General features: G+C 43.1%; 1 protein-coding gene across 5 annotated transcripts in view; it reads right to left on the reverse strand.

The window, feature by feature from the left end:
• The window catches only part of Myh10 (myosin heavy chain 10), a 122,142-nt gene that overhangs the window by 67,656 nt on the left and 34,618 nt on the right, over window positions 1-19,868 (reverse strand). For 3 of the 5 annotated variants that reach the window (XM_051180318.1, XM_051180320.1, XM_051180321.1), the window contains exons 4-6: window positions 15,296-15,323; window positions 3,381-3,483; window positions 2,827-2,856 (exon numbers count right to left, since the gene is read on the reverse strand). In XM_051180318.1, the coding sequence (XP_051036275.1) occupies window positions 2,827-2,856; window positions 3,381-3,483; window positions 15,296-15,323 (161 nt within the window). The remainder of the gene's footprint in view (window positions 1-2,826; window positions 2,857-3,380; window positions 3,484-15,295; window positions 15,324-19,868) is intronic. The other 2 variants (XM_051180322.1, XM_051180319.1) reach the window with 1 other exon arrangement.

Genomic DNA, 19,868 nt, shown 5'->3' on the forward strand with positions numbered 1-19,868 from the left:
TGTCTGTTATGTCACCGTTGCCTTGGTTCAGGGCAGTTTAGGCCACTGAGGAAGGGTACGGTCACCTGAAGATGCTGAGAGGCAGGTGCACTGGCTTGAAGGCACAAGCTTAGTGGATGGCGAAGTTTTAAAAATTTCCAAATCTACTCTGAATGCCTCATACTGAATCTTGGTGCAGCAATGGACACGTAAAACCTCTGCGCGACCTGCCAGGAGAGAAACCTCGGTGGTACCGCGCTTGCAGCTGCCTGGTGGGTGGCACTGAGGGTGTAAAGCCAAATATAACTTTCAATTATGTTCTAAAACATATCTAAAAGTTCACAGATAAATCTTTCCTTGAAGCTTACTTTTGTAACGTGAGTTTTGAAAGCCAGTCTCTCTTTTATTTACTCGTATTTGTAAGGGAAGCATAAAGACGAGCCGTACCACTTGGGTGGTTATACTAGAGGGCAGACGTCGCATTGCCAAGCGTGGATGAGGACACGAGAAACAAACACTCATGTTTGCTCTCCCGTTTTCACATGATCCAACAATGTTACTCTAGGTGTGTGCTGAAGGGCAATGAAACAATGTTCTACAAAACAAGTACCTAAATGTTCAAAATGGCCCAAACTGGAAGCAACCCAAATATCTGCCAACTGCTGAGTGGACAAATAAACTGGGGCATATTTAATACAACAGGATGTTATCAGGCTATAAAAAAGACTGCTCTGCTTCTAATGAGACAAGGTGGGCTGAACCTTGAAAACATTATGCTAAGTGAAAAAAGTGAGAAAACAATTCGTATTCATATACAGTGTCTACAACAGACACATAGCCTGGAAACGGAAAAGTGGATTGGTGGTTGCCAGGACAGGGGGAAATAGGAGGAGACTGCTGGTAGATAGAGGGAGACCAAATGAAAATGTCCTGTACTTGTGATGATGCTGAATTGTGTAACTGTGAATACACAAAAGCACTCAGCTATGGGTGTAAATGGGCAAACTGTATAGTATGATTATATTGCAGTATTTAGTCAATAAAGTTTAGTGTAAATTCAGAAGCCATTAGAATAAAGGAGGAGAGAGAGAGAAGAAAGCGAAACAAACAAAAAAATTAGCGACTTTGCAAGGTACAGTCAGCCCTTTCAGGCTCTGCACCCATAAATTCAACCAAGAATGTAACTAAAATATTTGGAGTTGGGGGTAGCATCTGTGCCAGACATACAGGCTCCCCATTATCCTGTAATGGGCATTATAAGTACTTTAGTGTGACTTAAAGATTACACAAGAGGACCACACAAACTCAATTTTATATATGGTACCTGAGTATCTGAGGATTTTGGCATATGAGGAGGGTAAGGATCGGGGCCCAGAGCCAATCCCAGTCAGGCACCAATGGACTACTGTATAAGCTCATATGTTGGAGAACAACTGGGAAGCAATTCTTACACATTTCTAAATGCATCACATAGCAGCTATGGACTCAACTAGGGTAGCAGTGAATGTGGAAAGGCATCCCTGGGGCTTATGCACACAGCCAACACATGCAGAAACGTGCAACTCAGCAGGGACAGTGCAGCCCAAAGCAGCAGCCTCCTCCTTGGGGAACTTTGCTTCCAGGGATGGACTGGAACCCCTGAGATATCCAAGTGTGGCATGCTTCTCACATACAACTGGGATGCAGTGTAGTTTACAATGACATCGAAAACAAAATGTACATGACAATGGCTCCTGTCTTTTAGAGAGCCTGGAAAATCTAAATAGTTATCTTGCTTATTTAACGCTATCTCTTTAGTGCTCTGAGGTCAGAGAGGGTACACCTTGAATGCACCAAGAAAAGCTGGTTTCTTGTCCATGTTGTCCTCCTCCAAATACCAAAGATGCCTTTAAAATATCCTAATGCATGACTCATTCATTAACCCTCCTAAACTATACTGCTGACCTGGATTGCATAAGTCACAAAAGACCACCACAGGCTTATAGATAAACTGAGCTCCAATGATGGGCATTTTCTCACCTTACATGTTAAGAAAGACACTTGAGAGGTCTCAGCATTTGTGACAGTTCCTCTGGGTATGTATCATCTTTTTTTATACGTATTAATAGATCAACTGTATGACACAACATCGTTGCTTCTTGCTTTAAATTAATGACATCATCATACTTGTTGAGATCATAAACCTAACTGTTCCATCAGGTCCAAAGCCATGTCCTGCTCTTCAGGGACTCTGGCTCAGTTCTGTCCTCCCTCTCCCGGGAAGCAGGAAGTCCTGCTCTGGTTTGTGGTGGGGCTAAAAGGCAGGCAGAAGGTAACTCCTCCATTACTTGCCCAGCACACACACACAAATTTAATTTATTGAGGATATTAAATACAACAAGGCAAGCCTTTGGGCTAAAGCACACACAGCGTAAATTATAAATGACATAAAAACTTATTAGAAATTTAGTTGCCCCAAAGGTACAACTTTCAAGGTTGTGTCCCCAATTTAAAAAATTTAAATACAGCATAAAACAAAGTTTTCATGTGTTTGCTATGATAGTAAGATAGTTTCACCTAATGACAGATGAAATCATCTAAGTGTAAAGGCTTCATAAACACGCATTTCAATGTCATGATAAAAGGGAAAATATTCACATTTTCTAGAACACAAATCTGAAGCAGAAGTGCATGCTGCCTTTTGTGAAAGAATAAGACTCTTAGCAATAAGTTCTTAACATTAAATCTCATTTTAGAATAGATTCCACTCAGAACCAAGGGTGTTACATGTTTCTAGGAGAGGCTCACTCTAAAGACAGCAATCAAGGCAGGCACTCAACACTGAGAAGCAGAAGGAAAATCACTTGCCTGGGGTTTCACTGGCTTAGGCGATTCCTGCTGCTCATTACAAACAGACAAGCACACGTTAGCACAAGGCACCAAGCCAGCGTGCAGCGAAAGCTTACCAACTACCACAGCGTCTCAAAACACGAGAGGTTCACCAACTGACACACATATTCTGTGTTTTTCATCTTTTCTATCATCCATAGATTTTCCCCACAGACACCACCTCCCAACCCCCAACCTTTAGAGCTGTTATAGGCAGCAGCCGCAGGCTGCAATCTGGAGAAAGAACCACTAAAGTCTTTACAAATACTCATTTGGTGGCAATAAGAAATCTTCATAGGCACTGCTCATTAATTTATAACAATTCTCACCAATCTCTGCCAGAAATTGGGCCTTAAGCCACAGCCATAATTCCCATTTGCTTTGTCAGAAAGCCTAGGTGATTTCCATACTATGCCTGGCTCCTCCTGAATGCAAGGAAACGCAGGGCTGCTGGGTGTGTGGCCAGGGAGCTGCTAGCCAGAGCAGTGGACAGAGTAGCTGTGCAGACAGAAAGCAACAGAGCAAAGACTTACAGGAATATTATGGTCCTTTCTTCCTTTGTGTGAAGAAGCAACATGGGCAAGGTACTGAATGACTTTCTTTGTGTTTTCGGTCTTCCCGGCACCCGATTCACCCCTAGAAGAAATAACATCACTTAGTTTAAAAAGAGAGCTGAGCACATGTGTACTCAGGGACGCTGAAATCCTCACCTCTCTGCTCAGAACAGTTCAGATCTACCCAGAAAATACAACAATGGTTTACTCTTTACATTATCATATAGCTGATTATATAAAAACATTATATAAAATAAACCTTTATATATTACATATACAAGATTTTATATAAATATATTTGAATTACAACAAGACATTTAATCTCTAAAACTTTAAACTCAGTTCACCTGCACTCAAGTGTAGTCTCTCCCAGCAAAAGCTGACTGATTTCCTTGGAATTGTATCTGAACTGTACTATCAGAATAACCTCAAGTTTCCAGCAGGCTTACTGGTTGCCCTGTCTCCCAGCTCTTAACCTCAGTCTCAACCACATGAGGACTGAGCAAAGGAATCTTTACTGACCAGTTCTAGGGACTGGAATAAGAAATGATCACTGGGCTTCGTATTGCAACTCTGACAAATGGAGGCAAAGGATCTGCTGCCTCCTAGTTCCAAAATCTGATGATCCCAGACACTAACCACTTGCTACCTGTGATGCTGACCTTGGGTGTCAACTTGACTGCATACATCTGCAATCAAGTAAAACCCAAGCAGCTGGAACACACTTGTGGGGGATCTTCTTGATTAGATCATTTGAGGTGGGAGACCAACCCTAATCTGGATCATCTGCAGTCAGCAGGTACCTAAAATCTGGCTTCACCTTCTCATGGTAGCCCACATGAAAGGACACAGATGGAATCTTTTTGTCTTTTTGTCCTCCTGCCATTACTCTCACCGGAAAGCGCAACTGTCCTGCTGCTAAAGCTTCCCTTCGTCTGCGCTAGAACCCGCTTTTTCAGGACTCTTGCACACACTGAAGACCAGCGGAGACATCCAGTTTACTGGAGTGAACACCATGGGATTCTTGGCCTTTCCATCAGGAGACAGGTGATGCTGGACTAGTCTCTCTCTCTCTCTCTCTCTCTCTCTCTCTCTCTCTCTCTCTCTCTCTCTCACACACACACACACACACACACACACACACACACACACACACACACACCCCAGTTCTGTTCCTCTGGAGCACCCTGACTAATACACTGACCACCTCTACTCTACATCTCCTCTTAGGTACTCAAACTACCAAACTTTCAATAAAGTTTCTGTCTTTAGAAAGCCTGCTGTTGTAATTTAAACAGCAGCACCAGAGAGAGATGCCATGTGACAGAGCTCATGTGGAGGGCTTCTTTATTAGGGGAAAGGGAAAGGGGGGGGGGAGAGAATGGCCTTTGAGGACAGGAGCAGCAAAGAGAAAAGGGGGGAGGGACAGAGAGACAGGCAGAAAAGGACCAAGAGATGAGAGGTGGGCAGGGACCTTTTATAAAAACATAGTTAATGTCTACAGGTGGTGCTCTTAGTGGCTGCAGCTGAGGATGTATCCAGTCAGAACCCCAAGGGCAGGCCAGAGAACAGATGCCTGAATACTAATACCTGCATTTAAGAATATTACATCCTTTACATTCTCATTTTATGTAAGTATCATTTTCCTCTAGACCTGTGTAAGTTTCAGATTTTACAGATGAATATTTAGTCAACATGAAAAAAATTATAGTTTGAGATAATATAATCACCCCTCACAGATGACTTGGCTCACATCCCTGTATTAGGAGTCTCCAGCAATCTGAGATGTAATCTTCCCCTTGCCTACTTTTTCTCATACATATTGTCTATTCATGGTCCACAACACAATGTAAGGATTTTTGAAATACAATTAGCAACCATTAGCACCATTCTTTGGGAAAAGAAAAGGAAACTACTCTCTGAAGTCTGTTCCACAGACACACGTCAGATACTTTTGCTCCACTATACTTATTCCATCTTCCTGAAACCCAGCTGCCCGCCCCATCCAAAGCAGCCAGGCTTCTGAGAAAGAGCACCAACACAACCTGACTTTTAAGGAAAACAGTGGTCTTCATCTCTCAGGTAACCCTTTTATTCAAAACAAGCAAAGAGGAGGTTTATTTGCCCTCCACGGCCCAGCATCGAGCCTAGCAGATTGAGTGTGATGAATGCTGCCGAGTAAAGGAACGAACGCGGCCCCTCCATCGCCTTATTAACCATCTGGTTACGACTGGCCGTAATAAGTTTCTATGACTTTATTTAGCCATTCACAATCCCTCTGTGGGTCAGTCATTCTTCTAAGGACTAGAGATAGCAGTTGTGAATAAAGCCATGTCCTTGTGGAACTCAAGTTTAGGGGAGGGAAAGAATTAGCACAAACCCTGAATTTTCTGAAGGAAGTAAGGCAGACACTGAAAGGAGAGGTTTGAGGAAAAGCCTTCTTCAGGGAGACACCTTCTCCAAGACAGTTATGAACTAGCAGATCAGAAGACCGGAATGCATTCGGACAGATGGAAAGGCACATGCAAAGGGTCCAAGAAGAGAACTTGCTGTGTTCTGGGACCTGCTGGCTAAAGGTGAAGGCAGAGAAGGGCAGCCTGTGCGGTTCAAGTAGACTCAGGACATGCCCAGGAGTTCGTGGTAAATTATTTGGATTTTAATCAAGTATAATTTCTTCTTTTAAAGTTTTTTTTTTTTTAATTTCATGTGTATGTGAGTTTTGCTTGCATGTATATCTATATACCATGTGAATTCAGTGCCCACAAAGGCCAGAAAGGGGTGCTGGATCCCTGGAAATAGGGTTATAGCTGGTTGCTAGCCACTATGTGGATGCTGAGAATTGAACCTAGGTCCTCTACAAAAGTGTTTCTCAACCTGTGGGACGTGACCCCTTTGAGGGATTGAACAACCCTTTCACGGGGGTTGAATATCAGATACCCTGCATTACATTTCATAACAGCAGCAAAATTACAGTTATGAAGTAGCAATGCAAATAAATTTATGGTTGCAGGTCACCACACATGAGGAACTGTATTAAAGGGTTGCAGCATTAGGAAGGCTGAAAACCAACACATTAGAAGACCAGTGGTGCTCTTAACTGCTGAGCTATCTCCCCAGCCCCTGAAGTATAATTTCTTAATAGCCATAAAACAATTTACTCTTTTTATTGTGAACTTCATTCAAAATAGTGTTTCAATGCTAATCTTTATATTGACTGTTGGTTGCAAGCAGGTAATTGTAAGGATTCAGGCATTACGCTGGTCTGCCTGTCACCTGGCAGAACGAACTCAGGCAGTACTCTGGTCAGCCCAGGGTTCCATGAGTACTAGTCTGCAGGCAGGTGTAAAGGACCCCTTTAAAAGCCAGACCCCTGCCCACATACGCTCTCTCTTGCTCCTTCTCTCTCTCTCTCTCTCTCTCTCTCTCTCTCTCTCTCTCTCTCTCTCTCCTGCTTTCGGTTGGCCAGCAGCTACCCCCTTTTTCTCCCCCCCCCGCTTCTGTTCCGGGTGCCTCTATGTCTCTTCCCTTCTCCCTCGCTCCCCTTTCTAAATAAACTCCTCATTCAAGCTCTATCTGCCTGTTACTCCCTCCCGCCTGGGTCACCCTCACCGGCTATGCAACCTGCTATGCTCTCCCATGTGGGCCCTTACCTTGGGACCCCACTCACTCGGGGCCCTTACTCGGGACCACCCCCATCCCCTTCTCCAGCTTTTATTCTTATAACTGTAACAAAAGAACAACAGTAATATTTTATTGCACTCAAGAAATAAACCTTTTATTTAGCGTAATGATGACTTGTCTTGAAATTAAGATTGTTACTGTTCAGCTTCGTCTGTCTCTGTAGTTGCCGAGCCCTCAATGCTTTCTGGGTACCCAAAGCCTTTGTTCTCTGTCACAATTACAAAGCTGTACTTCAACAAAGGTTTATGAATTTTGCAGAAATTCACATTGCCAGGTCTAATGGAGCTTTCCTATAGAAAATGCTGCTTCTTGGGCCAAAAAGATAGCTCAGTAGGTAAAAAGCTTGCAACGCAAGTACAAGGGCCTGAGTTTGAAATCTCAGAACATGTCTGTAATCCCAACATCCCTGTAGTTATATGGGAGGCAGAGATAGGAAAACTTTTTTGGGCAAGTTAACCTAGTGCACGCATAGAATCACAAGCAGAGAGTCAAGGACTGACTGACACCTGAGATTGTGCACATGTATGTACATGTACAAGTGCATATATACAGAAACACAGAGGGAAAAAAAGCAAAGAAAAAAGATACTACTACAAAGACAGAGGTATTCTAAAACCTCACTGTTGTTGATTTCCAAGGAGTAGTATTTGTGACTCCTCGATTGTCCATTGTAATATGGGAACCAAAGCTCCTACATACAAAGTGATAGAAGAAAAAACAGACTGTTACTAATGGGTGGTATTACATGTAGTGTTCACTCAGACATTGACTGGTTAAACACTAGGTAGCTTGAATGCCTACACTAAGTTGCTTTATGAATTTATAGTATTGATGACACGGTTAAGAATGTGAACTATGGAATAAACATGACCTGCCTGGATTACAACCTTCCCTTTACCATCAGTTCAGATACCCAGTGTCCCTGAAAGGCCCACACATTAAGGCTTGGTTTGTGATTGGTGGCACTACTGGCTGTTAGGGATGAGACTCAGTGAGAGGAAGTTTAGAGGTCACATCCTTGAAATAAGGGATGCTGGAACCCAGTACTGCTTGTCTCATTTACAGTTTTGTTGCTGTGCACGTTCACCGCAATGCTCTGCACTGTCAACAGGCCCCTAACAATGGAACCAACCAAGCAGGGGATGAAGCCATGAGCCCAGATAAGCCTTTCCCCTTCCTCTGTTGTTAAATAGTAAGAGGAAAACAAGAAACAGCATTCCTGCCTCCTGTGCTCTAGGTAAGTTATGTGCTCCTCTGAGACTTAGTGAATAAATTAAAATGACAAGAAGTTATTTCATGCAGCTGAAACAACATGTAAGCATTTAGAACTGTGCCTGGCAGTGGTGTGAATAATGACGATGATTATGGTGACAATGCAGATATATTAACAGGAAGTAACCAACAACAAAAAAGATTTATGTTAACATGAGAGACTATAGAGAAATTAGAACACAATTTGGGGAAAAACAAAAAATGAAACACAACGGGAAATGACACATCTCAGTAGACAGAAGCTGAAGGAGTGGCATCCTAAATGGCGGTAGGAGGGGGCTGGAGAGATGGCTCATGGGTTAGGACCATTGGCTGCTCTTCCAGAGACTCTGTCTGATGCCATCTTCAGGCCATGGGCGCTAGGCACAAGAGGAGCACAGGCACACATACAGTAGGCAAACATACAGGCCTACCCACACACATGACGTAAGAAGAAGAGTGTGTAAGACTATTGGGAAAAAGGAAAGGAAAGAGAGGCAAACAGAAAGTCCAGCAGACTTCTGCAGAGATGACAACCTGGGAAGAGTGGGCGACATGACAGGGTGCAGCAAAGAGACTCTGGCTTCATTTCCACCGAGAAATGAAGTGTAATGCAGCATCTGCCTTGAAGTGGTGTCAGGTGTCGCCCTGCCAGAGTAAGGCAGGAGGCCATCTGGCACTGAGCAGCCCATTCCTGCACAGAGCATGTGAGTCGAAGTACAAAGTTAATCTAAAGCCAAACAAGGTGCCTCGGTCTGTTGAAGTGCTAGGAACACTGGCTACCAGGAATTTTAAACCTATTTTCAAGCAGTCAGGCCTTCATTAGCTCTTCAAAGGGATGTACAATCGGAAACAAAAAACCAATAAAAAATAAAAACAAAAGCAGACGACTAACACATGGCTACTTTGGGTTCTTTGAATCCCTTCTGGACCCAAATTCTGCCAAACAGAAAGTTGGTCCTTGTTTTTATTCTCTGGATGTGTCTCATCCAAAGCATCTCTGGCCTGAAGTCCTTGCTTTCAATAACCTCAATTTGGAAATCACCACACACCTACAATGACCAGCGCCTGGACACAGCTCTTTCTGAGCAGCACAGGCTCCTCACTTGTTCCTGAAAGATTACTAACATTGTGTCTGTCTCCTTTCCTTTTGCTTGCCTGGGCAAGGTAACCACTAGAGCGTGGCTGTCTACAAGTTGGTGATCCCTGTAGTATCTCACTCCCTCCTTTAAGGCTGAAGGTGCCGAGAGAAACACAACTGAGGCATCTCCCTGTCTGCTTTTACAAATTTCTGTCCCAGGCCCTCTAAAAGATGCCCCAAGCCTCCAGAAAAGCCTGCGTTCACCTTGCTTTCCAGGACTGTGAGCCTTGCAGACTTATTACCACATGACACCATGCCCAAACAGGAGTTCTCCAAAGGAACCAGACTGCATGTACCCTTCAAGCCTTAGGGCTTCCTCAGCCACCTTGCAGACCCAACCAAGACAGCCACCAAGCAGACCACACTGATCACACCTGCTTCACCGCGTGCCTGGGACAGGCTCAGTTCCTCTAGTTCAATCTAAACCACAGGCCTGGAAATGGGCTGGAGAAGGAAGTCAACAGACCTCTTCCCTCTGCTTTTCACCATTACTTATCTCTTTGACGGGCACTCTGAGATGGGCAGGCAATCCTAATCAGCTGGAACTCTGGGAGTCAGGACTTTTTAAATGTATGAGTAATATAGTAATAAATGGTTTCCTATTAATTTTAAAATCAACATTGTATTTTTTTTATTCATGTACTCCTCCAACATTTACTGAGCACACACATAGGCAATCAAGTTTTCTCAACTTTTAAACTTTAGTTTAAAAGTAATAATCTGTGTTTGATACCCATAGTTTCCCAGTTTCTGGTTATTTTCAGGATGTATTTTATATTTCTATAAACAATATCCTTTTCTTTAAAATTTAAACCAATATTAAATTGAAACAACTTATATTTAAAAATCTTTACAACATTATAGTTACCCATGAAAAACTGTCAAAGACAAAAACACTAGTCCTTCAGAAGACAGCTAACTAGCAAGAAACTATGATGGAGACTGTCAGGAGACTAAGATGGAGACTGGCAGGAGACTATGATGGATACTGGCAGGAGACTATGATGGAGATTGGCAGGAGACTAAAATGGAAACTGGCAGAAGAGTATGATGGAGACTGGCAGGAGACTATGATGGAGCCTGGCTGTGTTCAAGTCCCCTTTACCACATTCACACTGGCTCCACATAACACTTTATGGGTCTTAAAGTGACATGTGCTAGGGATAACAGGTAAAGATGTTAGCTTCTTTTCCTTGCCTAGAACATCCCTCCCTTTTTGAGATAGGGTCTCAACTAATACTATCTATATAGGGAAAAGTGTACCAGTTTGTTAAACTGGACTTGAAAAGCACTAAATGAAGGGTACCTTGGCTTGCTAAATTAGAGAAAACTACTTTAAACTCCATAGCTAAACAACTGGCAGCACCAAAATAAACACCCCTCAACTTTGGCAGACCCTCTGTTCATGTGCATTTGCCCTTGAGCCTCTATCGGGAAAAGCTGTGGTGATCCTCCGAGATTCCCAACTGAAGCCCTAACCTCCTCCACACCGTTACAGTTAAGGTTAGAATATGATCTGTCAGGGGGCTGGAGAGATGGTTCAGCAGCTTAAGAGCATTGGCTGCTCTTCCAGAGAACCAAGGCTCAATCCCCTACACCCACACAGCAGCTACAGCTGTCTGTAACTCCAGCTCCAGGAGATCCAACACCCTCTCTTACAGACGTACATTCAGGCAAATCAATCTGATCTACATTTAACCAAATCAATCAAAAGCATTAAAAAGCGCGCGTGCGTGCGTGCGTGCGTGCGTGCGTGCGTGCGTGTGTGTTCAGACAGCCCCTGCAGTAACGCCTCTGTCTTAGGTTTCTGCTGCTGTGCAGAAAGTGACCAAATTCAAGTTGGGGAAGAGAGGGCTTACTTCATCTTAAACTTCTAGGTAACACTCCCTCAGAGGAAGTCAGGGCAGGAACTGAAGCAGGGTCCACAAAGGTTAGAACAGGGCTTACTCACGGCTCCTCGGGGCATGCCCAGTTTTCTCTCTTATTCAGCCCAGGACCACCTGGCCCCTCCCATATCAAGCATTAATTAATATAATACCCCCTCACAGACTTGGCTACAGGCCAGTCTTACAGAGGTATTTTCTCAATTAAGACTCCCTCTTCCTGGGCTGGAAGAAAGACTCACAGGCACTGATGCCAAGCCTGAGGACCTGAATTTCAGTGCCTGGAATCTACAGTTTAGATAAAGAGAAGGAGTTCCCACAAGTTGTACTCTAAGCTCCACACATATTCTATTGAATGAGCACACATGGCAAATAAATAAATAAATGGTAGTGATGTGATAAAAGTTTTTTAAAGGCTCTCTCTTCCCAGGTATGTCTAGGTTTGTGTCAAGTTGACAAAAACCAATCTATCATCAGTGACCATTATTTATATGTAAACAAAGCTTCTCTTTTTTCCTGTTTATCTAGCCCTTTGAGTAAATATGTAAGCTTCAGACTACCCTCCTTCCAATATAAACAGAAAAATGGACTGATAGGTAGAGGGATGAACAAACAGACAGATATGATAAACCAACTATTGTAAAAATATTATGGTTGAGTCTGGGTAGAGTATATATGGGTGTTCACTATAGTTCCTTCAACTTTGCTTTAGGTGTGAGAATATTAATGGTAAGACATTGGGAGAAAATAATTTGAAATAGAACGGGTTCACTTTTAGGACTTGAATCATAAGAGACTATAAAGCTAATTGTTTCTCTAGTTTTAACTCTGTCCAGATTTTTCACTTTTGGATAAGTTCATACAAGTACAAATACATATATATATTTGATAGAGACACTATAAAATGCAATGTGAAGCTCCACAGCTTCAGAATGGCTGTTCTAACTATATAGAAGTTCATTGAGATGTATAGACTTTGGGTTTGGTTAATTTTGCTGTGTGAATTTTTTTTAAGTTCTTTATACTGAATTTTTAATGAACTTTAAAATGAAAAAAGAATGTGAAAGAAAGCAAATGTTGTTCTTAACAGCTGCTACTTGAGCCAAGCAGAGATGACTCAGCTGCCAGGAGACTAGCTTATGAGCCCACTCTGAATGATGCCACCATCTAATTACAAATGTTAATGCCTGTGATGGCCATTTAGGCACCCAAAGATCAGAAGCTACCAGCCTTTCACTCTGCTGACAGCAGCCATTCCCTCCTAAGCTGTCTGTTGTTCTCAAATATTTTCAAAGGTTTTCATCAAAAAGGTCATGCAGGTCAGCCTGGTGGCACAGCCTGTAGTCCTAACTACTTGGGAGGCTGAGGCAGGAGGATTTCAGGTTCAAGGCCAGCCTGGGAAACTTAGTGAGAACTTATCTCAAAATAAAAAGAGGGCTGGGCTCTATCTCTGAGGGAGCATGCTTGTCCATCATCACAAGGCCCTTTGGTTCAACTGCCAGTAATAGGAAAGAAGGCAAAGTCACCCCAATTCCAAACAACACAATGTAGAGGGAACTGAGTTTGACGCCTTTTTTGAGTTAGATTTGTGCTTCCATGCCAGCACCCAGAGGGGGACCACAGCGATAGCTCATTGTTTTATATTTCACTTTGTGGTGGTTCCCTGGTGGACTCAGGCCACGGCTGTGTCAGGCTTGGGAGAGGGACACAGTAGACATCTCAGCATGTACCTCTTGCTGCTTTTGGAATACAGCTGTGCCATTAAAGCTAGGATGAGAGACTCTAGAGAGACGTCATGGCACTCTGTCCCAATAGTTATCCAGCTGCCCACAGCTGGCTACAGAGGCAGGAGTGAACACCAAGTGAGATGCTAAGTCTGCCCTATGTGATAGGACAACCAAGTGAGTCAGTCCTCCAACAGTTGCTGGGAAGCCTGCAGGACCATGCAACCTCGCTGAGGTTTTTTTTTTTTTTTAAACAGGTAACTTTATTTATTATTTGTGTGTGTTAAGTGTTTGGGTATGTGTCCCAAGGGATATGTGTGGACAATAAGGGCAGTGTGTGTAGCTGGTTCTCTTCCTCCATCTTTCTACCTTTATATGAGCACCAGGGATCAAACTCAGGTGGTTAGGTTTGCATTATAAGGCAGCAAGCAACTGCCAAGTGGCCTCACAGGACTGACCATGCTGTGGAGCCAGGAGGCTTCAAGGGAGAGTTCTTTATGTAATGATGCTAAATGCTAAATGATGCTGGAAGAAAATTCATGACAAAGCAGACTCTCTCTTTTCTTCTCGCACACCTCTCTCCTCCCACCACATACTAAATATCAAGCTTTCTATTCCTTCCTCCCCATCTCACCCACCAAAAAAGGCACAGGCAGGCCCATCTCTGAGTTTGAGGCCAGCCTGGTCTACACAGCAAATTCTAGGACAGCCAAGGGACCCCCCTGTCTTGGAAATAAAAGAGGCAACATAGGACAGTGTTCTCAATTCCCAGATCTCTACCCCATGGACCTTCACTGGGACTGTGGACATTGCCACAGGAGAGCTGTGGTGCCTTCCAGGCCTATCAAATACTCCTTCCTCCTACTACTCTTGATAACACCCTCTTTTTCAACTGCATCTATTTTGGCCACATTAGAAGCACCAATGAGATATAAACCCTCTGCTGGCCTCTCACTATTAGTCAGCTACTATTCCGTTCACATTCTTGACCTCAGGAACAGTATGTCTTGGTTTTCTGTTTGTTTTCCCTAATTTCTTTTTCTCCCAGCTCCAGGCTGACTTCTAGTTCCCACTCCCAACACACATCGCTCAAGTCCTTTTAACATCCTCCATCTTCTATGGCTTCTGTTCCGCTCACTCAGTATCAGGAAGCAGCAGGCTCGCTGGGCACTCCCACTTTCTGTAAAGGCCCCGCCCCCTGGCAATACCCCACCCCCTAGCAATGCCACCTCCCCTTGGGTCATTCTGGAGTCTGCATCTCTTCTTCCTGTGCTTTATCCCGAGTGTTGGTTGTCCTGAGGCCCCACATACAACACACAGCTTCCAGTATCCATGCTGCAGTTCCCCGATTCCGTATTTTCGGCACAGGCCTCTCTCCTCAGTGTATTTCCACACTAATGACGAGCACAGGTGCCCTCCAGCAATGTGGCTCAAACCAAGCTTGGCGCCTCCCTCTTGAGCGTGCTCCTTTCCCAGTTTCATGTAGGGAGACAGCCTAATTCTATCAAGAAATCTACTTATTTTCTATCTTACAAAATTATCTATCTATTTATCTATTTTTGCATTGGTGTTTTGCCTGCATGTATGTCTGTGTGAGGGTGTCAAGACCTTAGAGTTAATGACAGTTGTGAGCTGCCATGTGGGTGCTGGGAACTGAACCTGGTCCTCTGGTAGAGCAGTAAATGCTCTTAACCACTGAGCCATCTCTCCAGCCTGGATCCTCAACTGAACAGCACTTAAATTCAAGTGCTTCTTTGTAGGTTCACCATCGCCTTGCCTCTGTCACTACAGCAGCCTAAATGATCTCCAGCCCAAGGTCCACACTACATCCAAAGCCTCTTTCCAATGTGCACACCGTGAATGTGTCCAGTCCTGGATACTGTTCTATCCAGTGGCACTCAGTACGCAGGTGCCAGAGGAGACTGATAAACATTTAGTAGTAAAAATAATATATTGCTAGACTCTCCAGCCAGCCTACACTTAGACATACAAATTAAAGAGGTGAATTGCAGAGATTTAACTCACGAAATGTGAGGAGTCTTAGCTGATAGCCAAGCAGTAACAGCAGATGTGAGTATCTTATACACTCTTAGCCTGAGAATAATGGCAATGTCTAAGTCACACCCTTGTTCACTCCCTCCCCCAAAACAAGAAAGTAATTCTCAACTTTCCAAAAGAATCAGAATCAATTCTGAATAATCAACATTTACTTACGTGCAAAGAATTGACTGGTCCTCACGATCTATAAAACAGAATAAAACAAAAAGTGACTATTTGCTTGATTTTATATGGCTTCATATAACAGAGTTGCAATAACAGATTATAAAATAGTAATTATCCTCTCAAGTCAAAGTTGACTCTGCCACAGCCTTATCACATAGTCTTAAACCTAATCAAGTTAATTCATCTCCCACTGCTGGGTCACATTCTCTGGGGTAGCAAGGGCTCAGATAGGAAAACACTGCTTTTGGGATGATGTCATAAATACATACTGCTAGTGAGAACAGCCTACATGAGGCTTAACCAATGTCTCAACTCAAGTTATACCCGGCTTTTGGTGTTCTGAGTCATGGTCTCATGTAGCACTGGCTGGCCTTGAGCTTGCTATGTGATAGAAGATGACCTAAGACACTGGCCCTCTGGCCTCTACCTTCTAAGCACTGGGATTACAGGCATGTGTTACCATATTCAACTGTACTTGTTACAGCTGGAATCTGGGAAGTTCTCTGGAGGCTCATGGGCCTGGGGGAAGTGACTGGGATTCTAATCTTGTCAATGGATCAATCTCTTGATAGACTCATAATACGATAGCATTATTGGGAAGTGGGACTTTGTTGGGAAAAGCAGGTGCTTGGATGTATTTCCTGGAGAAAAAGGCCTGGTCCCTAGCTTCTCCACCTCACTCTGCTTTGCTCAATATGCCCATGCCTCTGGCCCACAGCAGAGGAACTGGCCAGCCAGGACAGAGGCCTCTGAAATGTGAGCTAAAATAAATCACCTCTCCCTTGAACCATTTTTCTTGGACACTTGTAATGGTGACTAACAGATTCCAAATATAACAAAGGAATGCACAATAACATCCTAATATTGTTTTATGATTATTCAGTTTTTAATGCTTTGAAGTGATTTAGTTGCTCTGAAAAGCATGAGACAACGGAACAACATCCCAAATGTTGTGTTCTTAACAGAACTGAACAATACGCACTACTTCAAGGGGCACTGCAGGTCACAGGTCCTGGGATAGGTAGCTACTTTATTGCTTACTATCCCTCTGGTAGATGCCACCAGGCACCCAATAAACTAAACAAATTTGTTCCTGTGTTCTATATTTAAACTGAGTTACAGAAACAATATCTTTCTATCCTGAACCCCCCTCAAGTCTTTTTTTTTTTTTTTTTTCTCAGAGTCTTTCAATGTAGCCCTGGCTCCTGAAATTCTGCCAACCAGATGGCTTTGAACTCATAGAGATCTACCTCCCAAGATTAAAGTATACCACTCACCTGCCTGGCCTCAGGACTATCTTTTTAAATAGGTTAAAAAAAATTCTTACAATTGTACATATACATGAGATACAATGTGACATTTCAATGTGTGTGTGTATATATAAATATGTATATAAAACATATCATGATGTGATGGGGGTATACCCATTAACTCAGACAGCTACCATTGCTTTATACTGAAAACATTCAAAATCTTGTCTATTAGCTATTCTGTAATCTACCATTATTTGTCAACCTTGGTCACCCAACTGCGCTATAGAACTTTAAAATGATTTCTTCTATCCTATATCCCTATACGCATGAACAATTCCTCACTCCCATTCCTTAGTGTTTGTTGCTTTTTTGCTTGTTTGTTTGTTTTATTTTTAACTGTAGCGGCAGCTACTAAGCTGGCCCTGAACTTGTTATTCTTTAGTGGCGTGTAGTCCTGGGTACCAGAACTACATGCGCGTACCACAATGCCTGGCCCAATAATTAATTCTTACTATCATCTAATGATGGTGTTAGCCTTCACCCTGGCTGCCACAGGCAACATTCACATTAGAGATTCACTTTCTGCCCCATGTGGCCTCTCCTCCCAGCTGTCCTTAGATCCACAATGACTCAGATACCTCCTCTGTGAGGCTCTGCCTTCTCAATGCATCTCTATTCCCTCCCTTGGGTTCCTCACCGCATCCTTCCTGGAGGTGTGCACTGGACTAGACACACAGTCCTGCCATTAGCTCCCCACTAGGAAGCACTGCTTGAGCCCTAAGATGTGTGGCTTTTATTCAGGGCATTACCAGCCTTGTCGGACCATCAGGCTTTTCATACAAGTCCACAGGAAGAAATCTAGTGTTGGGCGCCATGCTGGTGCTGGCAAGATGGAGCTGCGACCTTTGTTCTAGGCCTAGCTTGTACGACTATCTAGTGACCGCTGCTCCCGCTGCCTCTCCACCTAGGCACTTTTCTACCTCCACTTATGTCTCTAACGTTTTAAATGCCTAGAAGGACAGGGTTACGTGACAATGTAAGGACATTTATGACAAGGGAATTAAAGATGACTTGTGTGACAAACAGAACAGAAGCATACTTTACCAAGTCTGCTCGTCTACTGTTCTGAGACAGGGTCTCTCTTTGTAGCCTTGGCTGTCCTGGAATGCTCTCTATAGACCAGGTTAGCCTCAAACTCAAGAGCTCTACCTGCTTCTGCTACCCTGCTGGGGTTAAAATTGTATGCTACCATGCTGAGCTCACTCAATAAATGAACCTCCAGAACTCTGGAACTCTCCTGGCCTGAGCAATTCTTATACAACACCAAACACCAAGTTACAAAAACGGTTTTTCTTGGATGGGGCTCCCCCCACATTAAAGAAACTAAAATCCTGGGTAAGGGGTGTAGCTCAGTGGAACTGTGTTTACCTGGCATGTTTGAGACTCCTAAGCTCAAGTACAAAAAGAAAGAAAAGAAAAATGGGGCGGGGGGATAAGGAAAGAAAAAGAAATAAAAATACACATAAAATAATCAAATTAAATGGCCTCCCAATGCACCTGTAAAAGCTCCTCCTTTGGATCTGCTCACACCCCAACATTGTCTGGAACTGAAGACCTTGGGACCCCTGCCTGCTCTGTGATGGACACTCACCCCTCCATCAGCAATAACAATGACCTCTCTCTACCCAGACTCATCCAGTTCACTGTCTCTGACCTTGTACTAAATTTGAGCCCTGGTTTCTCTTTTAAGTACAAAGGGGGAATGGGCCTGAAACCTCCAAGAGCCTTCCAACTCTGTGGCACTGTCCCCTCATGTGGGCAACTCTGTGGCACTGTCCCCTCATCTGGGCTGTTTCACTGACTCCCCCTCCATCCCTTCAAGTGGCATAAACACTGTGTCAGGGCACAATGACCTAAAGACCTTACATGTATCCAGACAGTGGTACTTATAATGAAAAAAAAATTAGTTCAAAAATCCAACTAGCCTTCTAAATAGGATATGTGTGCTAGCGCAGCAAGCTCTGCGTTTTCCAAAGCGCCTTCCAAAAACCACAGGAGAAGGCACTTAGTATCACTGACATAAACCACACGATCGACAGTGGGATGTTCAAATCAACAATCTCAGCTCCCACTGTAAAATCCTAGGAAGGAGCAAATGAACCCCAAGAGAGGAAATGAAAAGAACAGAAAGCAACATGATTGAAAACAGTGTGGGGAACCTTACTTAAAAACAAAAACAAACAAAAACCCTAGTAACCCAAAGGGCCCTATCATAACTATCAAAGAAACTGACTGTAATTAAAATCCTTCCCATGAAAAAGTACATTTTATGAACTATTTAAGATTGAGATAATACTGACTCTTTCGTCTTTGGGAAAAGAAGAGGAAGAAATAGTTCCCAGCCTACTCTAAGAGACAAGACTTACTTTAGCCAAATGCTAAACCTGGAAAAAAAAGATGTAATAGAAATCATATATTTAATAAACATACAAAATTCTTAACAAAATGATAGCAAATAACATCCAGCAATAAATAAAACAAGTCAAATAATGGGCAAGTGGTGTTTATCCTTAATCTAACACACTAGGTTAAGAGATTAAAAAAGAAAAACCACTGCCAGGTGGTGATGGCACACACCTTTAGCCCTAGTACTCAGAAGGCAGAGGCAGAGTTCAACTCCAGCCTAGTCTACAGAGCAAGTTCCAGGACAGCCAGGACTACAAAACCCTGTCTTGAAAAACAGAAGAAAGGGAGGGAAAGAGGGAAAAAGAGGAAGGAAGGAAGGAAGGCAGGCTACTTTATAACTGAGTAGATACAGAAAAAGCATTTGGGGGTAAAATCAATTTATGATTTTAAAGGGAAAATAAATAACTACTTAGCAAACTAGAATACAAAGGAATTCCAGTCCATAAAGGGTTTTTACCTAACACCCCTATAGCTCCTATCATCTTGTGAATGTTGTACATCTAAGACCATGATGAAGGCAAGGATATCTGTTCTACTTCCTTTTATTATGGAAAAGCAAGAAGTAATAAAAGTTAAAGGCACGGAAGAGAACGGTGCTTCTATTTGAGGGGAGATGACTGTCTAGTGCAAAACCTCAAGGAAACTTCAAAAACAAAACAAACAAACAAAAAACAAAACTAATACTCAGCTTGAAAGAGAGGTGAACTACTGGTTAATGAGCTCAACTGCAGCGTACTAACAAAGGAAGTCAACACCCAAAAGGCTGAACTGTAGATGATTATGGCATCCAGAAATTATAAATGACAGTTAGGTATTCATTCCTAGCATTTATTTCTCATTGGCTA

Source organism: Phodopus roborovskii, unplaced genomic scaffold (genome assembly GCF_943737965.1).
Source record: "Phodopus roborovskii unplaced genomic scaffold, PHOROB, whole genome shotgun sequence".
In the NCBI taxonomy this organism is placed as follows: domain Eukaryota; kingdom Metazoa; phylum Chordata; class Mammalia; order Rodentia; family Cricetidae; genus Phodopus; species Phodopus roborovskii.